Raw genomic sequence first — 24,248 nt, 5'->3', positions numbered from 1 at the left:
TTAAAACAAAGAAGAGCAGAACAATTAAAGTCTCAATTGTACCAATTGAGTGACCGAACCCTGAGACCAGGAGCTAAGGTGTGTCAATGATTAAACGATCAAATTGAATCAAAATGATTTCTGATTATCAGAGTTTATCAGGCATCGTAATTACGACAATCAGTAAATTATCTAAAATTATACATTAAATTTATTCAGTCATTGGTCTTAACATTCGTGCTTCGTTAATTTGATCTCGTCGAGGGACAGAAACGAGTCGTTGGGATGATGAACGAATCGAAGATGAACTTTTAGAACAGATAAACATAACGATTTAATGTAAATTAACTTGAGATCATAATTGTTACATCTTAGCTTTTTTCCTGGTTAATTTTAAGATTAGATTAGATTTAAATGTTGGTTAATTGTGATCAGAATGGTAATTAAATGTTACCGCTTTCACTTGCGTTCTCAAGCTGAAAGTAAGAGAGAGAAAGAGAAAGACATTAATTCGGCTTGAAAAGCTGCTGAGCCGATCTTTGGATTTTGGCTCTTGCGCATTTCCAACTCATAGATTTTTTTATTTAGACTTATTTTTATTTGTGAATTGTATTGAAACTTGTGTTAATTAGGCCATTTTTTGGGTTAAATTGTGTTTAATAAAATAATGAGTGATGAAGACATGGATATGGAAATCGAGTCGGATGTAAGTAATTCAAGTTCTCAGGTATCTCTAATTGTTCCTCCTCTTCACTGATCAGTAAATGTCCACTTGTTTATCTCTTTCTGGTTTATACTCATGTTTTTTGTTGACTTTTCTTTTGCTGACATTTCCCTTCTCTCTCAACTACTTGTGACTGATTGTGTTACTAGGCGGACAAAAGAGCCCATCACAATGCTTTGGAAAGGAAAAGGAGAGATCATATCAAGGACAGTTTCTCAAGTCTAAGAGACTCTGTTCCATCACTTCGTGGAGAAAAGGTAATGTTTAATTGTTTTTCTTTCCTTCCCTTTCCTTTCTTCTCTTTCTCTCTTCTCTTTTTCTCTCTTAATCCACATTCTCCACTTTTGTTGTTTCTCTTCTACTCGCATGGCATAATTTCAGTTTATGTGACTCTCTCCTTCTCTCTCTCTCTCTCTCTTTTCTCCCTACTCATCTTTAGGCTTCTCGAGCACAAATATTGAAAAAAGCAGCCGAGTACATCCAACTTATGAGGAAAAAGAATTCTATCCATCAACAGGACATTGATGAACTGAAAAGACAGAACAAAGTTTTGGAGGAGCAAATCGCTCAGATTCTGGCCAATTACACTGTTAATGAACCGAGCTGAGAGATCAAGTGACAGTTCTGGAAGCAAAACAACATAAACTCTTCATGTGTGTTTTGTGTTTACTTTTTTTCTGATTTCAATCTCAGCTTAATCTCTGTCAGATCTTTCGTGAGAAAACAAAAATAAGACAACATCTAATAATTTGTAAAAAAAAATACATGTGACGATATCAAATTAAATTAGATAACTCTGAGTAAACCAACAAACAAAAAAGATAAAACCAATTGGGCAATTTAGCCCACTGGGAGCACGAAAAATGTTCAAAATAAATCGAATCAATTTAACACAAACTAAACCATCAAGTCAATTTCATTTCTGTTTATCGCTTTTTGGTTATCATTCACACTTTTTACTGAGTAAATTTTTTCTTTCAACCTCATGGAAAATGACAAATTTTTTTAATTATCAATCAATTCACTCCACCAATTAGTAATTTAATTAATTCGTCAATGGCTAACCTTTGATTCGCATCCAAGCTCAGCCTTCGAGTTGCTACAAATCAGTCACATGTTGAACATGTGATTCTCTTTGTGGTTTAATGTTCTTTGTTTACCTTTTAATTAATTGTTTTTCTCTTCGTTCTTTTTGATTTATCGACAATTTAATTAGTTACTAATGATCTTTAAGGTTCTGGCCCCGGTGGTAATCACGAGTTTACCAATTCTAATCAGTAATCCCAAGTTTAATCTCAATTACAAGTCTTTGCTGTTCAAAAGGTAAATTGGTCTTTATCTTTGCTCTTGTTAATTGTTAACCTTTGACTTTTAATTAATGTTTCTTTTAATTGTTTTCATTGTTCATATTTCTCAGGGAAGGTCAATTAGTTCCTGTGGATTCAATGGTTGAATCTTCCATTGAAGAGGTTTTCACTCGTTTAATTGGCCTCAAATTTAGGAATGAAAATCAATGGAACCGAGAGAAATCATATTTCCAATTTAATTACACCAAATCGGATTGTTTAATTGCTTCAGGATCCATTTGGCTTGAAAAATGTAGTCTTGGTCTTCCTTATAATGTTTCCTTTACCCGTTTAGAAGAGGCGATTGAGCTACTGGAGATAAACGGATTTTATCTCGACTGGAAATCTCCCGAAAATTTGGAAATCGCCTCAACTTACCTTCTAAGTGAATTATCCAAGCAATTTATTATCGCCCAAGGTGTTTGTCTACTTTGGAATAAAAAAACTCTACCATTAAACCTTCTTGTCAATGGCATTTTATCCGCCATGTTTGTCATCACTTATCGAACCTCTCAACCAATGGCAGTTAAATCAACTCTTTTGGCCGTGTTAATTTGCGGTGTTTTCATTATGTCATCAATGGTCAATTCAATTGCCGACTCGGAGTCAATCGATGAAGCGTTAACATTGAATGACCAATATTTGGATGGTGCGATTGAATTTTATCAGAAAATCCTCCGTAGACATGAATTGATCGAGTCTCGAACCAACAATCAGTCAAACACTTTTATGAAAGTAACTCAATTGTCGGAAAATAATCTTGCTCGTCAAACTTTGGACTATTTGTTGGAGGAAAAAGCAAAACGAAAGAATCAAAAGAATAGCTGATTAAATAATCTACTGATTACTATCAAATTATCAAATATTATCATTGCAAGAGAATCATGAAGATGATAAACGTCTCGTTCAGTGTTAGATGAGATTATTGATATTCACTTACAGAGATTAATTAATATCAATGGTAAAATTAGTAAATTGAACAGAAAATTGATCTTTGTACAATCAGAACGAGGACCCAATAGATGTCACCAGTCTTGGAAAAGATGAAGTGATGGACCGATTTCTGATCGAAAGCTAATCGATTTATCGTTTCGATTTCCACGAAAATCGATCGATCTCTATAATTCAAATTTCGCGATGAACAAGAAGGAGAAAAATTTCTTCTTTCTTTTAACTCTGTCTATTTTCTCTTTTTAATTTCGCAATTTGAAAGTAATTTAGAATCACTATTTCGATCTTTCAAATCCTTACAATTTCCGTCTCGAAATAAATAAGATAAAATAGAAATATCCATTCATTAAAATAGTAAAATTTGTTGGTCATTTCATTTTTTGCTGCTTCTGGTCAATTGCGTTGATCTAAGGGCTAATTAAAAAAAACGACCGAAATCAATTACCAGTCCATCTTAGGTTATTGTATATCTGTGATGATAATTGAGGAAACTTAGATCTAACTCTATGATAAATAAGACGATTGATTCTGATTCAACTTATTGACAGAAGCTCAATGGTGCAATGATAATTGTCGCACATCAGTACTCATACAAGCAAATTAAGAGCCTGATTCATGATGAAACTTTTGTCATTTTATTTTATTTTATTATCAGGTCACAAGTGATATTGAATCTAGTCTGAATTCTCACGATTGACCATGTCAGGCAATTACTCTACGAGTACCAATGGTGATTAAGGAAAATATCGCAACTTCTCAGCCGATTATCGTGTGAAAATTTACCATTTTATTTCATTTGCTAGATTATTGGTTAATTTAATATTCTAATGTTTATAACAAAAGTTGTAATAAGTTAATAGCAAACAGATGATAGAGAAATTATACAAATTAAAAATTGTAAAATTCAGCGCTTCTTCAATAATCGTTCAGATTCTTATTGGCAAATGATTTTTGAACAGTTCAATTTCGAAAAAAATCGCACAATTTAAGCTGAATAGCTTCTCGAAGCTTCATTCGGGTTATGATTTTCAATTGTGTGATTATTATATCATCGAATTTTGAACCTTGTATTGGAAGGATTAAAGAAAAACAAAGGAAAAGATGATTAAATCAAATGATTGAATTGTTCTCTGTTTTCATTGGTCAATAAATAGTTAATAAATTCAGTTGAGATTCTGTATCCAGTGGAACTGAACAAAGGATTCAGTCCCTACCCTGAGATATTTAGTCTTGACCTAAAAAAGTAAAAATTGTCGAATTAAGTAGAGGAAATAGTTAGAGCAGATGAAAAGATGATACAGATGAAGACGGAATGAGATTAAGAAAAAATCAAATGAAAATAGGAATATATGTTCAGAATCTGAAGCATTTCATCTGAAAATTTATCATGCGACGTGATGTGAAAATATGACAACTTTCTTTCTATTATTATTATTGTTATAATGTGCTATCAGTTTAGTTACAGTGATTCCCTTGGAACTTGCTTTCAGTTTTCACAATGAGAAGATTAAAACTCAAGTTTAAGGTGATTCTTAAAATGATCATGATCATAATGAATATAACATAATAATAATGCACATTTAGTGACATTTCTGGTTATTCTTTTTCTTTTGACTATTGAAATCTTTTATTCAGGTTACCCTCAGTTCGAACTCATTATTCTTACTTTTACCTCTTCATTTTCGAGCAGAGTTTTCACCACCACCACCGCCTTATTGTAATACTGAATAAAGAAAAGAATAAGAATTTTCTATTATGTTCCTAATAACTTTCAATAAGGATAAGGTTATCATGCTTATCCTGCTTTTTATCTCATTTCAACTGAATATCATCAGATATCAAATATTCTCACAAGAGTAGAAGATAAAGTCAACCTTTTCTTTCAAACATTTTATCTAATCTCAAACACTTGAAGTATGCATGGAGAATCTACTCATATATACATGAGAAGTATAAACCATCATAATCAGAATCAGTATCTCAAAATTTATCATGAAAGAAATTATCATAAGCTGAACTTGCAAACCAGCAAAGGTCCATTGGATTCGTAAAGTACAAAAACATTGACGATCACAACGATTTACGATAATAATGTTGATTGAATCTCTTTGGACAAGTCAATCAATAGATTAACTCATATTCTAAAGGTAATAATATGCATAAATCGAGATATTTCCGATAACAAGTTCGAGGCATCAAATAGCTGATATTTTTTCTGAGTAGAATTTTATTCTTTTATTATTAAATTAATATAACAAAAATGAACTTTTTTCCTTGGAAAATTGGAAAAAGATAATATCATTAGATGAACACTTATTTTCTATCTTCTCAAATTGTAACCATTTTATTTTGGTGATCAAGTAAAATCTCTTCATACTCATTTCCTGGTTCCCATTTTATCTGATTCTCCTTCCATAAGCTGAAAAGATTGAGACAATAATGAGAAAAGTTAATGATGGTCATTCAATACGGAACCAAGTTCGATTCATTCTCTCCTTTAAATTGATTTGGAAGTTTATTTTATGAGAATTTAATTTAGTCATCGTCATAACCATTTAAACCTAAGTACATGTATCATCTATTTCGTTGCTTCGAGTCACTTATTGGCTTTAGCCAAGATTTTAAATGAACCACGAGATTATTTAAAGTACAAAGTTTAACCTCAACTTTAAATTCAATTCGCTGAATCCAATGAATAATAAACATCGTTTATTATCAAATGATCTCAATAAAAAAAAAGATAATCTCAGTTCACTCAAGTTGCAAACAATTGTTGATAATATTTCAGATTTTCGATGATAATTTCTCATTCATTCGTATGATTTGAACGATTTTATTTGTCCAAATTAACTCCAATTGTTTATGACCCAATTTAATATTTGTTTATTTCTCTTCTTTTACTAATAGAGTGAAAATAATCTCTATTCTTTAATAATGATTATGCGCTGTAATAGAATCGACTACAATATGTTAAGTAATCGATCTAACTAATCAAGGACTTTTAAATCGTAATAATTATTGTCTTTATTTATTCACAATCGATAAAGTTGCATGTTAGGTTCGTTAGGTTAATTAAGGTCAAAAACGGAACAGAGTTGCAAACGTAATGATGATTTAAGTTGATTATCGTTCTAATCGGATAGATGATGTAAAAGAAATGATCGAGGAAACATCGATCAGTTAATTGTTTAATAACAATATTATTAATATTGTAAAGAGAAAAATTAAATAAATTGTTGATTGTTGAGCATTTTGTTAACAATTAAAGTAAATATTATCTTTTATAGGTAAAAACAATATAATATTAATTTAATATTAGGTGGAGAGGGAGTTATGGTTGAAAGATTTTGATAATCTGATAACAGATTGTAAAGAGAAAGAAAAAAGTTCTGAACTTGAACAGACACACTCCGAAAAGACCCAAGGTATTGTGATAAAAAATAGGATTCTCATAATGTTACATAATGTTACAGGGAGTGGAATGCATAACAAGTTATACCAAAATGATATTGTGTCTTTTTATCAAAGTGAAAACAGTTATCATCTTCATGGTCAATTCTGTATAAATGAGAAAAGTTTCGACCAAAAAAATAAGACATCAAAGAAAAAAGTTGAGCAAAAAACTCAATCGAATCCTCAGTTCAGTCCAACATCACAATTGTTATCATAGAATCGACATTTTTTTCCCAACTTCGATCAACATTAACTATCAGTTAACTTTTATTTGACTGTGAATCTTCAATGTGCTCAAGGAAATAAACAAACAATTGAACAGTATAAAAGATTATATTAATATCTTGAAACAACAATTGATTGATTGATCAATATCATGAAATAGTTTAACTTTTTAACATGATAACAAAAATATATTACAGTTAATTCAGTTAACATGTACGTTTGTTTATAATCATTGTGATAACAGTGTTAAAGTTTAATTGTTACATGTTTGTTACTTGTATCAAGCTTACCTATTATACGATTAATTGTTTCATTGAAATTTAATAATCTCATCAGATTAATCATGATCCCGAATCAGTTTCGGGAAAGTTGCCAAATCTTTTATCTTCTTTGGTCTCTAGTTCAATTAAATTTGATTCTCTGTGATTTGGATTCATCGTCTAAAAATGTTAACTCATTGATGAGATTAACAAGTACAATTGGGAATTCTAACTTCAATAATAACATAAATATTAATCACATCAATAGTATAAATAGTAACGTCAGATTAACTAAGTGCAATCGAGATTTACCTGGAACATCCCCTAAGAAGATTCCTGGAGATAATGGATTCAAAATCAAAATTACCGGTGATAAAGAGAAGTTCAAACCTGGTGAACTTTATACAAGTAAGTTGATTATCGAATGGAAATTGTGTGAATGCTAATTGCTCGTGAGAAACGATAACTTGATGAGATTATCTCTCAACTGTCACAGGAATTTCAAGTGTCTCGAGTTAATTAAACTAATACATATTAATTTAGTTCGTGAACAAGAGAGAGATTATGAGTTGAGGGTAAAGGGGAAGATGTGATAATCTTGACAGTTTAAAGGGTCATCCATGTGATTAGGCTGTTCGATGAGAAATGGAAATGCGATGAAAGATGAAAGATGAAATATGTAATTTTGCATGAACCTCGAAATGAAACCAATTGATTCGTCTAAAATTGATACATGGAACAATTTGGACTTGTCAAGTTCACAGTTGCAAATGTCAACACAACTTGCATAGTGAATATGGTTCCATGTAATATGCACCATATAAGAAGAAGTGAAACAAATTACAAGTTACTCTGATTCTCTGCTATCTGATACTCATCATGTATCCAGAGATATTTGTACAATATAATATCATGAGAAAATGTAACACATCTTATTAGTTTTTCTGAATTGTTATTGATAGATTCATGTGAACAAAAAACATGTTGTCAGATTCATGGATACACAATGTGATTTGAACTCGTTGGAAACTAGAAGCTGATTAATTAAATAATCAACTAACTTTCCATGTTACTTTTTTACATGAATCAAATTTTGAGTCAAACAGCAACGATCAACATGAAGTTTACTACATTTCTCAACGGTGAAATAAATCTCCTCATTAGTAGATGAGCTTTATTATTAAATAAACTTGAGGATGTGATTATGATGGAGATGAGGATGAGGCAGAAAATGATGATGCTCATCAGCAGGTCAGTTCAACTTTCAGTTTTCAATGAACCAAATGACAGATTTTACTATTTATTAACAATATTTTGACAGGTAATTTGTTTCAATGATTTTCTTTCTTCACTAACCTATTTACAGAACTGATATAATACAATTAATCAACTAGCTATTCAATTGAATTCATTCAACTATTGGTTAATTTTTAACGGTTGAATATTTGTTGCCTGTGATAATTGATTAATTATTCAATTTGTGAAAGATAATTCAACAGATTCTGATGAACACACAATCAGTGAACTTCATTCATGATGATAGTTTTTGTCTCTAACGGTAATCACATTTACAACATTGAACATTGATTGAAAAAAAGGCCTCTAGTAACTATTACTAACTAATAGTTAGTTAGTTTCTTGAGAGAAAACTAAATTGATTGTTAAATTGTTGTAATCATTTAGTTAATTAAATTATCTCAGTTAAATACTAACACAAAGTTATTTGTGAGCAGTTGTATTAATACAAACAATTTGGATCGATAAAATTTCATGTTGTTATAATTTAGTAAAACATAATTAACCACAATAACAAATCATTGATTTACATGATGAAATTAATTATTACAAACACTGAAAGTTAGTTAAGGCGTTTACCAGTTTTAAATGTTAACCGATTTGTTTATTAATATTAATAATTTACATAATCATAATTGTAATTGTAATTAAACTTTACTAATATTTTTAATTCTGTCAACTAAAACTTCATATTCCGTAATTAATCAAGACAATTTTATCATGTCACCATGTGAAAATCAATTGAATATGTTCAATATTTTTCTTATTAAAGTGTTAAATCTGTTGATTAGTTAATTCAAATTTCAACAATCAAATGAACAATTATCTATTTCTAATCCATTACTTGAGAATCTCTAATTTATCATTTGTTTATCTGTTTAATTGTTTTCATTGGATTAATTAAATGGACAGTAAAATTATTCATTGTTTGATTGCAAGGAAAAAGAGTAACTCAATTAATTGTTAACAATTTAAACAAAAGTGAAAACTAATCCTTCTCGTTTATCATTGGATCTAAATATTTATTCAAATTTTCATCAATTAAATTAACTGGAACAATAATTTTGTGAATAGAAAGTTATAATTGTCATTTGAAACATTATATTTACATCATGTGAAAATTGAATCTGCTAATTAATTAATAATACATGAGAATTGTATATTTTTCAATTGTTGATTTACTCAATTAAAAGTCACATGTAACTATTATATGTTAGTGTTACATGTTATGTGTTTCAAATGGCTGATTGTTTGGTTCTTGATTGGATATTAATCATTTCTTTTAATTGATTAATCTTATTTAGTTGTACTTTTGGGACACAAAACAACTTATCAAATACAAAAGTTCATTGGATTCATGTTGGTGGTGGAACCTCGTGAATGGCCCGATTCTAATGGCCTTGTATCAGGTACATCACAGAATCCAGAGATTGGATCATTTCAGGTAATCGTAATCAGCGAGTGTACAATTGAATTAGAAGATGAGAAAAGATTACAAATGATAATGTTTCGTATTTCGTATCCCTTTCAAATTTACAGTTATTCGGCGATGCTTTGATAAAAGTATCGGAAGATTGTCCAAATGCTATTCTTCACACATCAGATATTCCGAAATCGGAAGTTCAAGCGATGTGGCAAGCACCTTCCAATCCAACGGGATGTGTTGTCTTCAAGTGAGTATTCTGATCGTTTATCGATAATTTTTCATCATTTTCGAGAAAAATATTCTTTGTTGCGAATAGAAATTAATTAACAAGCTAACCTTTATTTCTTTATCATGACAATTAATCTTTTTGACACAAAACTGTTATTACATAATCATTTATCAACTGTCAACTAGTTGTAAACAATTTAATTAATTACTTTTACACAATATCTTTTGAATAGAAATACCAATCAACACAATTTTAATCAGTTAACTAACAAATTCAAACTGTTTTATCTCATCAAATTGAGATGATTTTAATTTTGATTGTTATAATACTTATCGAGTTTTCTGTAGATATGATTAATATAAAATAATAATATCATGAATTCTGTCATGAATCACATGAATTTATATATTTCTGTGAATAATAATAATGTCAATTGTTGATCTTTTATCCCTTGCAACAAATTATTCACTATAATTGTTAATTTTACTCGAAATATTCACTGGAAGATTAATCTTTAATAAACATGATTAAGGATTATTGATTCAGTCTGTGATAAAAATAATAATAATCTAGAATTATTCAGTTTAAGTATCATGGATTAATGATGATGATGATTCTGATGGAGGAGAGTTATTAACACGAACCATGAGATGTTAATAGTTAAACAAAATAGCCTAGAATAGCAATGTTTTTTTCGTTAATTGTTGACTGATGATTTTATGGTTGTTGGTAACAACAGAGAGGATTATCAAGACATTTCATCCTCTAATGATTATCAGATTGTAAGTTGAGAATTAGGGATAAAGTAGAGATTTAGTCTCACCTCCTCGAGGTTTTGATATAACGATATAATGCTCATACATTGTAAGACAATCATCAAATTAATCACCATTTTAATCATCGACCTCAGATTTACTTTTCTGCTTAGTTTTCTGATTATTTGATGACGATCAGCATTCGCTTATTTATTATCAGAATAAACTTCCTTGATCATTTCCTGATTAGTAATCAAGAGAAAACTGGATTCAGGAAATTTGAGAATCAACTTAAATCAATTACCAAGTTATCAATGATCATAATTAACTGGTGATAATTATTAGCCGATTTTTTCATATACCATCTATTGGGATTTAATCAATTTATATTGATTACTTTTATCGTTTAATATTAGAAATGAAGAAAAAGTTTACACTGTTAAAATCAATTATCATGATAAAAGTAAATCGCTAATTACTAATTGATGTAATATGAAAAAGCTAAAAATGAACAATCAAGGTAACATTATTATTATTTTATTAACATTCTCAATCTGAATCATATTGTAGAGATAAGATATTGATTCACTTCCATGCTATTATTCAGTTGCTTTTATGGTGAAACGATGAAGATGATAGAGAGAAGGTTAATCAAAAGGAAGAAAAATTTAATGGGAAGATGATCAAAAGAAGAAGATGAAGAAGATGAAGAGGAGTAGAACATTTTCCTCAACATCATCATTCTTCATTCACCTACATATTCATCATAATGAAACTGAATCAGCCAAGAATGAAATGGATCATCATCACTCCACCATTAAACTAGGCTATAAATCGACTTGTATATTACCTGGAACAATTTCTATCATTATTATAACAAGATAAATTTTTTCTCAGCCTTTTGATTCTCCCCAAGTTCATCCTGAATGTTCATTGATAATATAAAATTATATTTCTCGTTACATTGAGTTCTGAAGATGTAACAAGAAAGATATTGAAAAAAAAACAAAAACACAGGATGAAGATGAGAGGATCAAGTTGAGGACAAAGAAGCAGAAGACAAAGTGTTACACTTAAACTGTAATACATTAGAAAACCTTTGTTATCGTCATTATTATATCTTTGCTGGGATGAACATGATTTTCATCGAGTTCAGTTAATTAAATTAATTTAGTAACATTGTGAAGATCGAGTGTTGTTAAGTCTTATTAATAGTCTAGATTCAACTTGAATCTCATTCATTTTGATAGACAAATTTGATAAAATATCAACGAACTTATAATAACCCTGAATTTGATGCAAGAAAAGAAAATAAATATTTCATTAAATTTTGATATTAGTCTTCCAATTCAAGTCTACTGATTTGTGAATAATCATGACAAGTGTGAGTTTCAATGAAATTGATATTCCTTGGTCATAGTTGACATAAATTCAAGCATTAACAGATAATCTTTTCATCTTAATGATATTAATAATTAAGATACAGAAATGACCATGTACGTGAAAATGGATATTCACTGAATCTATTGATATTAATATTGATAATTATCGAAATTTTACGATTTCTAGAGCGACGGTTGTAGAATCGAGTGATACTTGGTTTATGGATGACGGGGCATTGACTAAACACTTTTGCCCTGAAGAAACTGAATCTCTGGATGAACAATCAGAAATTCTTGAGGAATGTTGTGCCTGTGACGAGGCTAAATACGAGGTCATATTCCAGGGATTATGGTCCAGATTTACTCACCCAAAGGATTTCCCTGTCAATAGCCATTTAGCTCATTTTTCTGAAATAATTGGTGCATCTCACACAGCTGATTTCCGAATGTGGGAATATGGTGGTTATGCCTCGGAAGGGTTAAGACAATTGGCTGAATCAGGAACAACTAAAAAGTTGGAAGCTGAATTAAAAGCAGAATCAAATAAGATCAGGTAATATCTCATCAATTGACCCAATTTACTTTCTAATTGAATTAAAATGATAAAAACATCGGATAAAATTACGTTTCAAATACTATTATGTTAATGACTGAGAAATTGAGTGAAGGAACAATAGGAACTTGTGATAAATTTATCGACCAATATTGAGCTTCCAAGTTTATTTTTCTTTATCATTATAAACATGGTGATAGTCATGAAGCTCATTATAGTCTGATAACAGCTATCAACAGGAAATTGGAATTCTTTTCCTATCATGAATTGATATGTCAATCAGTTCAATCCATAGATTCTCAACAAAATCTATCAGCTGAAACAACTTTTAGCCCTTGAACTGTTCGTTTGATCTGAACAGAGTTTCCTTGACCAGTACATTTATGCTGGTAAATGATTTTCAATCCAATTTTCCGCAAACAATTTACATCGATTAAGCCAATTTTTATTCATCGAACGAGAGATTTATTCAGATTATTAGCAGAATTTATTTCCATACAACCTTAGACCTTTTTAAGTTGAGATCAATAAGAAAAACCATTTAGTGAATTGAGAATAACTCATTTTCTAGTAAAAAGTAATCACAGTTTTGTTTGGAGTTGAAAGTTGATAATTAACAATCTAGTCAACACATAAATTGTTTTTCGTGTTTAACTTTTGAAAAAGTTCGTGATAATCTCAAATTTCTGGACTTTTAGATAACATTTCATTAGAAGTGATGAAAGTTGGTGAGTCAATCTCACTCAGAATAACCAAAATTGATATAAAAATGAAATTTGCTTACCAATTTTCCGCTGGTAAAAAGTAACCCAAATATTTAAGAATCAGATTAGAAAGAGAAGCTTAAACAACAAATAAGTTTCACTCATGTTTTCTCATATGCAAACTTTTCCATCGATTGATCAGAGATGTAAAATTAATAGATTATTCTGGTCTATTAAATTGAAATTTAAACACCATTTCATTTCACCACAAACTCATTACTGATTCGAGTAGCAACAATTTTCAATTTCTAATATTTTGCTCAATCACTAAAAGTATTAACTTCCTCGTGGTTTTTGCTTTGAAATTATCAACTCAGATGAGTTGAGATTCATTTCTCACATCAGAGATATACATGTACTTCAAGTTTTCTCAAAGTTTCATCACAAAATTCATGTTCAATTCAAATATAATTAGGATCATTAGATTGATCCATATTTATAGTAAATTTTTCGTTTTTTATCAACAACTTTTCCATTTATTGATTGATCAATCAACAGATTCAATTTCATGTCAAGTCTTCGGACATCTAAACGTTTTGTCTTTTTCACAGGAAATGTTACTCATGAATAGAACATCATTCCAAGCAAAAGTTATCGAGCATCAAGTCAATTGAATTATGATAACCAAAGATAATAAGTGTGAATAAGCCTCAAGACATTTCTCTGAAAGTTCCTATTCAATAAAGAACAGTTCATTTTTATTCTTAATTTCCTGTTCTATTTCATCATCATTATAATTCTAATAATAATATAATAATATAATGAAGAAAAAATTGTTAGTCTATAAATATTTTCATTAAAACAACGATCTATCGCCTTAGTAACGAAGGGAATTACGATAATCCTTTAACGATACATTTCGACCTTGACCAATGCAAAGTTCATTGAGATTTGGAAATTTTCGTTGGAAATACTTTGGATTAGGTCACCGAATGTCACCGATTTTCTCGATATGTTTATCCCTTTCATGGAAATGCAATCAAATGTTGTTAATTCCACTTTCGAACTATTTTCTTGGTTCCAACATAAATTATGTTCATTGGATTGTTAAGACAATAGGAAATCAAATGTACCTTTTCGACAATTTGTTATTCTTTTTCTTTCATCTGCTTTTTTTATGATCATTCATCCTGAAAAGATGATTCTGAAAATAATCTGCAAAGATTATCTCTAGAGTCAAGATGTTACAGGAATAATGACTGAAACAAAATGTTTATCCAATCATTTGGAAATAAGAAGCTGGTTGAAGAAACAGATGAGGAGGAAATATTATCCAAAGAGGATGAAGGCAATGAAATGAGATAAGTGATGAAGATACTGAGAATGCTAAAGAGATGAGGTTTAACATGGGATTGTGGTAAAAATCCCGAATAATGGAATGAGGAATAACATTAGATTTTAAACATGATCAAAGTCAATCGAAGCTAATGCCATGAATGAAATAAAGGGAAGGATAAAAATGATAAAGTGAATCATGACATTCGAATGGTTATCAGGTAGTTCCATTTATTACCCTTTGATCTGTTGTCAATAAAACGAACAATGAAAAGATCCTGAATGATGAATGGAGATTCGCAGATGATTATTTAGATGATCATGACTAATAAAATGAAACTATTTCAGCTCCTCTTGTTATATATTGAACATCATGACATAGAGAAATCGTAAAGGCACAATTGATTATATTAGAAATTCTGTCAAAGAGATATAAAAATTTAAAGTTATAGGTTAGAAATGTCATGAAAGATGAGGATGCTGAACAAAATGCTGGTAAATTGCTAATTCTTGAAGAGTATTGAATAAAAGGAATGAGAAAAGAGGATGAATTCTAAGGCGAATTGATATCCTTTACTCCTATCCTTTCATCGTACATTTAATTATAATTTGAAAGAGAAAAAGTCTATTGTAATTGTTATCCTTTCGTATTCTCATGTATTTACAGAACAATAATCAAAGCTCGAGGCCTTTGGCACCCGAATTTAAATGGGAAAACTTTTGCCGTTTTCCGGGTTGACAAAAACATCATCTGATGTCACTGGTTTCGATGCTTGGCCCTTCGCCTGATTGGATTGTTGGTGTTTCAGCCCTCGAACTTTGTCTCAAAAATTGTTCATGGGTTGGGGATAAGCAGATGAACCTTTATCTCTGGGATGCTGGTACAGATTCTGGTATCTCTTATCTGTCACCAAACGCACCAACGATACCTCAGGAAAGGATACGAAGGATAACTCCATCTAATCCCAACTCAAGAGATTCACCTTTCTATGACCCTAATGGGAATAAGATGAAGCCATTTGCACGATTGACAGTTACTCGTCAACGAATGTACGAAAAGGCCTGTAACGAAAACGAACCACTAGAATTTTCACCAACTCCAATCGCATTTACACCAACAGGTGAATACAGTCAAACACAATTTAATGAATCACAAAGTAAGAACAAGAAAGAAAGAATGAAAATATTAGCCTTAAGAGATAATCCTTCTTCTTTACAGTTAATCAATGTTCCAGAAAAACAAATTAATCAAAGAAACACTCGCATTGGACGTTTGGTTGAATCAAAAAGAGAGAAATGAATTGTCAACTTTTTCTGTGTCTTTTACAGGGAAAATACTTTGGAATATTACAGTTGATAAGTTCTTATGTTCTGTAAAAATGCGCAAGAAAAAGTTGACAATTCATTTCTCTTTTGATTCATTCAAATTTACAAAGTGTTCGACTGCTCCTCCAATTCAAACTTAGTGACTTGTTCAATTTAATTTGACTATTATAAGTAATTGTTTAGTTGAACGATGTTCGAAATGGGTAAACAAGAGAAAAGTTTCTCATCTCATCAAAAATGATCAAAATGATATCATAACTCTCGTCAATTTGACAAACGAAAATAATTGAGTATGTTAACTAATGATGAAAGAGAAGAGGTTAATAAGCATTAATACTTCTTCATGGTTAACTGATGAGGTTTCAAGCAGGAAAAGAAAACTCTGAATCTAGAATAATTATCATACTGATAATAAGTCACAAGTTATGATGAGAAGATGATGAAAACAAGGTAACAAGAGCTTCTCTCTTCTTTGCTTATAACATTTTAATTGGTTCAATGTGATGTATTAGAAAATAATGAAAAAATTGATGAGAATTTTAATTTCTAGAGAAAAGAAAAGAAAAGATTTTACTTTAAATGATCAGAAAATGCAATTCACAATTCACTTTTCGCCATTTACTTGCCAGATGATTGCACCGTAACTGATTGGACTGAATTCAAGCCTTGCAGTGCTTCTTGTGGTAAAGGATTTCGGATGAGGACCCGTAACTTTGTCTATGAGTCTCGTGCTCGACTTTCTGACTGTCGAACAGCTTTGGTCGAGAAAGAGCCTTGTGAGATTCACTGTATTGGCGATGTGAGCTGTGCAACCACTAGTTGGTCCGAGTGGTCAGATTGTTCAGTTACTTGTGGCAAAGGAACCAGAACTCGAAGTCGTAAATTCATGAGTCGCATGGCTAAAAAAGTTTGTACTCAAGTTGAATTAACCCAAACAGAATCATGTTCAGGTCCAATTCCTGTTTGCCCCGAAGAAGAGGAGCACGATCCAAAGTGCTCGGTCACCCAATGGTCAGAATGGTCACCTTGTACTGTTTCATGTGGTCGAGGGATGAAAATACGCACTCGACTATATTTAAGTCCAGTTCAAAGCTCATTAAACAATTGCAACGTTGAATTGATTCAGAAATCTCCTTGTACAGCCGATAAAGCAGATTGTTCCATTGATTATAGTGATGCAAAAGGTAGTAATTAAAGCGAAAAGCTTTCAACTTGATCCCCTGATGAGCCTAATACCATAAACTAATTATATTTTACACCTTTAGAAGTTTGTATGACACCGAAAGACGTTGGTCCTTGTCGAGGATATTACCCTCGTTGGTATTACGACGCTGATAAGGCCATGTGCTTACAATTCATCTATGGTGGATGTAGAGGGAATCGGAATAACTTTGAACGTTATACTGATTGTAGCAAAATGTGTGAAGTTTTAATCCGAGGTAAAGTACAAATAATTTATCAAAATATCGAGAAAAAAACTAATTAGTTTTGATCGAAATGCATGAAACTATTATAATAATTATAATCAAAGAATTAGGAAAGTTAATTTTTCTCAACTAATGCCAATGGTAAAAACTTGTCCAAAACTAAATCATTTATGCAATTAGAAGATCAATAATTAATAAATTAATAGAAATGCTAACAATAAGATGATATAATAAAGCAAATTTATGAATGAAACCACAAGAGCTGAAATGCATTATCGATATAAGAATAATTGTCGTAGATGATTAAAGATTAAATTCATTTTCCTCTATTGTTATTATGCTTCGACAGACTTCGTGAAAGCTTCTCTGCCTTCATCCACCATTGCCTATGCCTATGCTATGAAAGATGCCACCATTCATCTTGAAAAAGGACTTGTCTGTGGTAGTATTCAAATGAACTTTGCCGTCCATGTGCCCATAGATCCCTCGTCTTATTATACCTTTCGCCTTTGCTGACCATTAGCAATCAAATTCATGGTCTGATTAAAGATACATGATCTTATTTGCATTTGTATCTTTACTCAAAATGCTCAGCACAAGGGTTAAGATATAAGTCATGTTATGATTTATCGATAGTGACTTTTTAATTTTAAGCTGCATTATTTGAATGTTCAGTTCAGATAATATTATTTTTGGAAGCTTTCATTGAGTCGATTGAGTTATAATAATGAGAGAGAGAGAATGATTGAGCTTTGATACCAATAAGCTCCAAAAATAATAATATCTGAATTTGACACTCACCTGAAAATCCATTCATTTCCTAAACTTTGCTCATCTAATTTATTAATAATACTTTTATCATTTATTTTGTTTGAATTTCTTTTCGTTATTAAATAGCTCCAATCAGTGCCTTGACCACTCTGGCTTCCAATCCAAATTCACATCATCAATATTCAAATAGTCTCTATAATCAAATTCCATCATCTTCATCGTCATCTTCATCATCAATACTTGTCCCTTCTTCTTCAATTTCTGGCTCTTCTTCCATTACCTCTTCTGGTGGCTCAGATCAACCGAAAATCGACTGTGTCACTACCGATTGGAGTGAATGGTCACCCTGTTCGAAAAGTTGTGGAGCTAAAGGGAGACGAACAAGACGTAAATCGATAAAAGTAAATCCAATGCACGGAGGGAAACCATGTCCAAAGAAATTGGTTCAAAGAAGAAAATGCAAAAACCTTCCACCTTGCAAAGATAACGAAGATGATATGTGAAAGATGATCTGAATATCGTCAACAAAAGACTTGCAAATATCACTAATTATCAGGATTCTGGCTTCATAAAGATTCAGATTCTCTTCTTCATAAACTTTTTGCCCCCAGTACGAAATTAATAACTAATCAAACCATTTATTCATTGGTATAGTAGTGTATGTACAACCTCCTTTCGAATAGACTAACCTGAGAGAGTTAGACATATCTTGATTGTTGATTTCCATTCATCAAATTTCCATATCAGCATCAAAATTGAGTAAAATTGAATTCCAATAAACGAGATCATTTAATGAGAAATTTTTCCATCTCTTTCCATGTAAACACTTTATGGAAAAAAAATAGATGCGATTTGGAATTGTTATCCAACCTTGCATCTTATTTTTCCGCGTTTCGATTTAATTAAATGGGTTAATTATTCCTGAGACATGATATTATCTTAAAACATGAGAATTAGAATCAAAGCACAAGTTGAATCTTTTAGAAATCGATTGATCTGATTACATTTCCATTGAATTTGATATCATTTAATTTCTCTTGAATTTTACTTTCCAACGAATCAGTTTGCCTTTTTTGATTGTTGTTTCCCTAATGAATAAACATTTGTAAAGTTAATTAGATTTGCATCAAAATCTCACAAGATTTAACTTTAAACCGGTTTAACAACTACAATTGAAGAAATATAAATAACACGGTTTAATTATATTCCTCGACAAAGCGTTTTGATTATAAAAGATTGAGTAAAATTTAGTAGGCTTATTGTTCATGATAAAAAATTGATTATCACTTGAGTTTTCAAAATCTTGTTATATTGTAACATTAAATGTCACAATTTAGCTTGACAATAGATGAGTTGATATTATTGATTACACTTGCTGTTATTTTGGTTTTGATTAAGTTTCCTGGTGATTTGAAAAGAGTGATTTTCTCACAAACAAATGATGAAAAGCTCATTTTGTTAATCACATTGAGATTTAATGTAACTATTTAGATACTAAGTTCGATAGTTACATTAACATTCTGGTTTCCAATTGTCCATGAAATAAGGTTGTCCTCCTTTACTGCGACGAGCAGTTAAAATTTCACATCCACTTTCGGTTACTAAAAGAGTCTGTTCGAATTGCGCTGATCGTTTACCGTCTTGAGTGACCGCAGTCCAATCGTCAGGCCATAAAATGTCTCTCCATGTCCCTTCAGAAATCATTGGTTCGATGGTGAAACAATGACCCGCTTTCATAATACCAACGGCTTTGTTTTCTTTGGATAAGAAGAGAGTAGAAATCGATTAGATTGTATTCTGGTCTTAGGTCAAAATTCGAGGAACATTAATTGTCGACTTACTCGCATAATGAGGTACATTTGGAGCGGTGTGGAAAAGTCTGTGAATCCCGTGGCCACAGTATCTTCTCACTACAGCGAACCCGTGAGATTGAGCGTGTTTTTGGATCACGTTTCCAATTTCTCGATATTTCTCTCCAGGCTTAACGATCTCAATCGCTTTGGAGAGACACTCATAAGTTACTTTGACTAATTTTTTAGCTTTTTCATCAACATTGCCTACAAAAAGGGTCTCATTCAGATCTCCATGAAAACCTTTATGATAAACGGTTATATCGATATTACAAATGTCTCCATCTTGTAAAGGCCTCATATCAGGAATCCCATGACAAATAACTTCATTGATTGAGGTACAACATGATTTGGGAAAATTGTAATAATTAAGTGGAGATGGGTAACATTCTCGATCGATACAAGCCTCATGGACTATTCTGTCAATCTCATCGGAAGTGACACCGACGGCAACAGCGTTCGCAGCCTCATCAAGAACTTCTCGGGCCAATTTAGAGGCCAATTTAACACCTTCCTTTTCCTCTTCATCCAAAATTTTGATCGCTGTACTTCCTTCCGTTTTCTCCTCACATTCCGATTGTCCCCCCGGATGATCAGCATAATCAGGCCTCATAATATGGTCCGGAACCTCCCGTTTAGGTGTCAACCGATAAGGTCGGATCGGTCCAGTGAAACTGTAGTTAGGCCATGGTTCATATACATCATTATTTTCAAGATTGGTTTCTGTTGAAAGAAGACAAGGAAAAGGTTAACCATCAGGATACTATTTAAATCAATTGATATTCACACTAAATCAACACAGAAATAGCTTACTTTGTAGAGAATGGACAATTTTGTGTTGACTGTAATTGCTTTTGAAACATTCCTATGACCAGAACACGAGGAAAACACAATGGACATTAATTAGAAAGGACAGATAGAGATGATTAAGGAAAAAAGAGAAACAATTAACCAACCTGAGAGCAGAACAATGATTTAATTTTCAGCTTAAGACAATGAGGACAATGAAGTGTAGCACTTTTATCACATCCTTCGGTTGAACAAATAGCCGATGGGGTAACCTGATCGCCCATTAGACACTGATTAGAACACCAACAATTAAGTAGGTAAAAGAAGAGGAAAATTAATTGTTGCAAGTGTAAAGAAATTAAACCAAATGAGCCGATTGATTAAAACCTGAAACAGGAAAAAATGATCACCATGCTGTTTGTGGAGGGACCGATCAGCTGATTCCCTTACAGAGTCAGAGTGAACTCAGTGGAAGAGTTTAGTTAATCAATTGATTGTCTTTTACAATTTGATCATTTTTACTTGCGAATTGATCAATTATGAAGACTAATTATTTTTTCCGTGGATTTTGTTTCATGATTAAAGCTAATCAACCAAACTAATTGTTTTTTAATGTTTACTGGTTAACTGATTTGCTTTACTTTTTGTTTAATTCAACTGTAATTAATTGATTCCTTTATGGATTTTGTTGATTAGTTTGTTAAAATTTTGCAAATTTTTTATTCATTTATTTTCTTGGTTGAGTTTAATTCGTAATCTCAATGAATTTATTGTAACATGAAATGAGGTGATTTCTGAAAATCTTTATGGAAAATATGTTTCATGAAATTGAATCCGGATACGAATTCATCGTAATAATATTGTGGTTCCTCTTCTTGTAGATTAGTGATACAACAATTAAGATTATGACCGAAAAGATTTTCATACCAAGTCTCGATTTTTGTTGGACTTAAAGTCGATTCGAAAGGTAAATTAAGTTCGTCGACACCATAAATCGGATCGATCAGTGTCATTGACCATTCGCGAATATCAATCAACTGAAGATGTGACAATCGACGTAACCAATGGAACAATTGATCTTCAGCATGAATACGAAAATATCTTAATCCAAGATTCTGCAAATTCGGAAACATGCTGATCAATCCTTCAAATTTCTCGATTTTACCGGAGAGTTTCTGTTGATCGAAAAGAAGTCAAATTATTGATTAACTCTCTTGATTGTGAACATGAACCAATATAAGACTCACACTTTCGATTGTCATTTCGATGACGAGATTTTCCACTTGACCAAATGTTTTTCGTGCTCGAGGAAAAGCCTTCGGGGGAGGTTTGTCCAGATGAAGATAAATGCTCTTCAAATTGGGCAGAAAACGTAGAAAGTGTCGCAAATCTTGAATGTCCCATTTGGAACCGAAACTAATTTCGATTACTTCTAGATTGCTCAGAATTGGTCCTTGATACTTTCGCAACGACGGAACAGTTTCATCTTAGAAAATTATACAAAAACAATCATCAAATTGATTACAATTATCATATCGATTTTCTTGTATTTATGTTTACCTGTATTCAATTGGAAACAATGAAGTCGCTGTAAATTTGGGCAACGAGTCACAGCTTCGAAGACTGTCAATTGGTCCTCGTAACAGTACAATTGGGTGACTGAATCAGTTAAATAGTGACTGGTTTGGATGTTCGAGGTCAATTCAGCGCTTAATAGAAACAATTCAATGTTGGCCAATGGCACCTTGGGTGGACCCTCGCGTTTGTCTTCAGATGGATGCCAATCGATTCCTTTGATCCCTGGCCTCGAGTTGATTAGGTCAATTAGTGCTTGTTCTTCATCAATGTCTGAAGGTGCATTAATTGTCACAAACTAACGAAAGAAAAGCAAAAGTGAGCGAAAAGAAATCGATAACCAACAACAATTTACCATCAAATTCGGAAGCAGTTGAATGTACATTGATTGAACCTCGAATTGATCCTCTTCGACATTGGTACATAAATACCGACCGGTTGGGTCGATCCTTTCAGCTTAAGTCGACGAGTAAAATGTTCATTATCAAATACAAATTTAGATCTAATCAGTTTAATTAGTTACAAACCTTTAAATTGGCGATTGATCTGTTCCTGTGCGTTGTTCAGCTGATTATTGGCAACCGGTCCCTCGATTTCAGGCTCATCATCCAATCGATGTTCAATAATTACCTGTTCGATTACGGCTTCCAAATGATCGTTAATCACCATATTATTATTTTCTTGATCATCGTCTCCATGATTAGATTCAATTTCGTCCATTCTCAAGAATCTACTAATGAATAAGTCCTCATGATAGAATACCAAATATTTAACCAAAGAAAACCTCTTCTCCATGATTTTGTGCCAACGTTTACAAACTAATCTCAATTAGTTAATGAGTTATGAGTTAATCAATCATTAAAATAGACAATTGAATCAAAGTAATTAAAAGCTCACCTTTAGATAAATTAACTGCATGTTTAATTCGAGGCGATGAATTGATGAATATCCTGAGTAAGATTTCATCATCGAGATCATTAATTGTCGCCATTAAGATCAAATCACAATAAATTTGTTTCCAGCAATTAAATCAACTCGCTGGTCGAGAAATAACAATGCGATTACTTTAATAAACTAATATAAACACAATGATTTTATTTGTTACAATTAATAGAAATGCAATTTTGATTACAATCCTTCATTTAATATTCCATAACAATGATGATCCTTAATTGTCTTCATTAATCGAAATTAATTAACTTTTCTTGCTATGTTTCTTACTGTGTTTCTTACTGTGTTTTTTGCTGTGCTTTTTACTGTGCTTTTTGTGCCCTCCCTTTTTGCTTCCTTTGCCCTTTAATTAAAAAATAGAATCAATTAATTAAAATGATCAAGACTAATTAGACAAAATCTTAATTATTAATTTCGGGGTTTGTTTACCTTTTTTCTTGTTCTTATAGAATCGTCATAACTAAATGAGTTAATTTCTTGACCCAGATCCGATTTAATTGTATTCAAATCAGTGATTAATTCAATTTTCTTGTAATCATCATTATTAATTAATGGTGATTTGATTAGTTGTAATTTAGAGGCTTCATCTGATGAAATTGTTTGCTAATCATAAACAAAATTGAAAATTGATTCAGTTTAAGAAATAATTAAACTGTAACAATAATAGTTAGATACAAACCTTGGTGGGATCACAATTAGCAATTAAATTGTCACTTTGTTGTCCTGTACAATTGGTGGTCCAAACTTGCACAATTAACAGAAAAATAATTGTTGGAATCATAATTAAACAATTAGCACCAGTTAACCAGGTAACAAACTTGTTAATGTTTAAATGCAACAATTAACTTGTCACCTTTATATTGCTTATTTGGAGCAATTTGTCAATATTAATTAATCACCTTATTGTGTTTTTTTAATCACTGTTATTATCATGTTTTAAC

At 31.4% G+C, this 24,248-nt stretch overlaps 5 protein-coding genes across 6 annotated transcripts; 3 read left to right on the top strand and 2 right to left on the bottom strand.

Annotated features, from left to right (window-relative positions):
• Window positions 1-528: 528 nt before the first annotated feature.
• LOC128397011 (protein max-like) lies at window positions 529-1,605 on the top strand. 2 transcript variants are annotated; one of them, XM_053357675.1, is made up of 3 exons: window positions 529-685; window positions 853-960; window positions 1,143-1,605. In XM_053357675.1, exons 1-3 carry the CDS (start codon window positions 647-649, stop codon window positions 1,308-1,310), a joined length of 315 nt encoding a protein of 104 aa, XP_053213650.1. In that variant the 5' UTR covers window positions 529-646; the 3' UTR covers window positions 1,311-1,605. The 2 variants fall into 2 exon arrangements, with proteins under 2 accessions (XP_053213650.1, XP_053213649.1); XM_053357674.1 differs by having other exon boundaries at window positions 550-706.
• A 174-nt stretch (window positions 1,606-1,779) lies between these two features.
• Window positions 1,780-3,360, top strand: LOC128397010 (uncharacterized). Its single transcript, XM_053357672.1, has 2 exons — window positions 1,780-2,026; window positions 2,121-3,360. Exons 1-2 carry the CDS (start codon window positions 1,926-1,928, stop codon window positions 2,875-2,877), a joined length of 858 nt encoding a protein of 285 aa, XP_053213647.1. The 5' UTR covers window positions 1,780-1,925; the 3' UTR covers window positions 2,878-3,360.
• Window positions 3,361-6,435: 3,075 nt separating this feature from the next.
• LOC128396831 (spondin-1-like) lies at window positions 6,436-19,067 on the top strand. The gene is given in 10 exon segments (XM_053357457.1): window positions 6,436-7,346; window positions 9,539-9,678; window positions 9,774-9,907; window positions 12,214-12,579; window positions 15,286-15,359; window positions 15,362-15,775; window positions 16,574-17,128; window positions 17,210-17,383; window positions 17,721-17,813; window positions 18,269-19,067. Coding segments are annotated over 10 exon segments (2,652 nt in total). The 5' UTR covers window positions 6,436-7,021; the 3' UTR covers window positions 18,646-19,067.
• A 247-nt stretch (window positions 19,068-19,314) lies between these two features.
• LOC128396834 (methionine aminopeptidase 1-like) lies at window positions 19,315-21,202 on the bottom strand. The gene is made up of 4 exons (XM_053357460.1): window positions 20,949-21,202; window positions 20,806-20,857; window positions 19,984-20,715; window positions 19,315-19,899 (listed from the first exon to the last, which is right to left on the bottom strand). The coding sequence occupies exons 1-4, from the start codon at window positions 21,063-21,065 to the stop codon at window positions 19,655-19,657; spliced, it is 1,146 nt and encodes a 381-aa protein (XP_053213435.1). The 5' UTR covers window positions 21,066-21,202; the 3' UTR covers window positions 19,315-19,654.
• Window positions 21,203-21,346: 144 nt separating this feature from the next.
• Window positions 21,347-24,242, bottom strand: LOC128396833 (uncharacterized). The gene is made up of 8 exons (XM_053357459.1): window positions 23,987-24,242; window positions 23,737-23,910; window positions 23,254-23,650; window positions 22,884-23,174; window positions 22,712-22,812; window positions 22,342-22,654; window positions 22,029-22,267; window positions 21,347-21,956 (listed from the first exon to the last, which is right to left on the bottom strand). The coding sequence occupies exons 3-8, from the start codon at window positions 23,345-23,347 to the stop codon at window positions 21,549-21,551; spliced, it is 1,446 nt and encodes a 481-aa protein (XP_053213434.1). The 5' UTR covers window positions 23,348-23,650; window positions 23,737-23,910; window positions 23,987-24,242; the 3' UTR covers window positions 21,347-21,548.
• Window positions 24,243-24,248: the final 6 nt, after the last annotated feature.

Source organism: Panonychus citri, unplaced genomic scaffold, assembly GCF_014898815.1.
Source record: "Panonychus citri isolate SS breed McGregor unplaced genomic scaffold, ASM1489881v1 Contig00028, whole genome shotgun sequence".
Taxonomy (NCBI): Eukaryota; Metazoa; Arthropoda; class Arachnida; order Trombidiformes; family Tetranychidae; genus Panonychus; species Panonychus citri.
The sequence above is the reverse complement of the archived record's forward strand: the minus strand, read 5'-3'. Positions and strand labels throughout refer to the sequence as shown.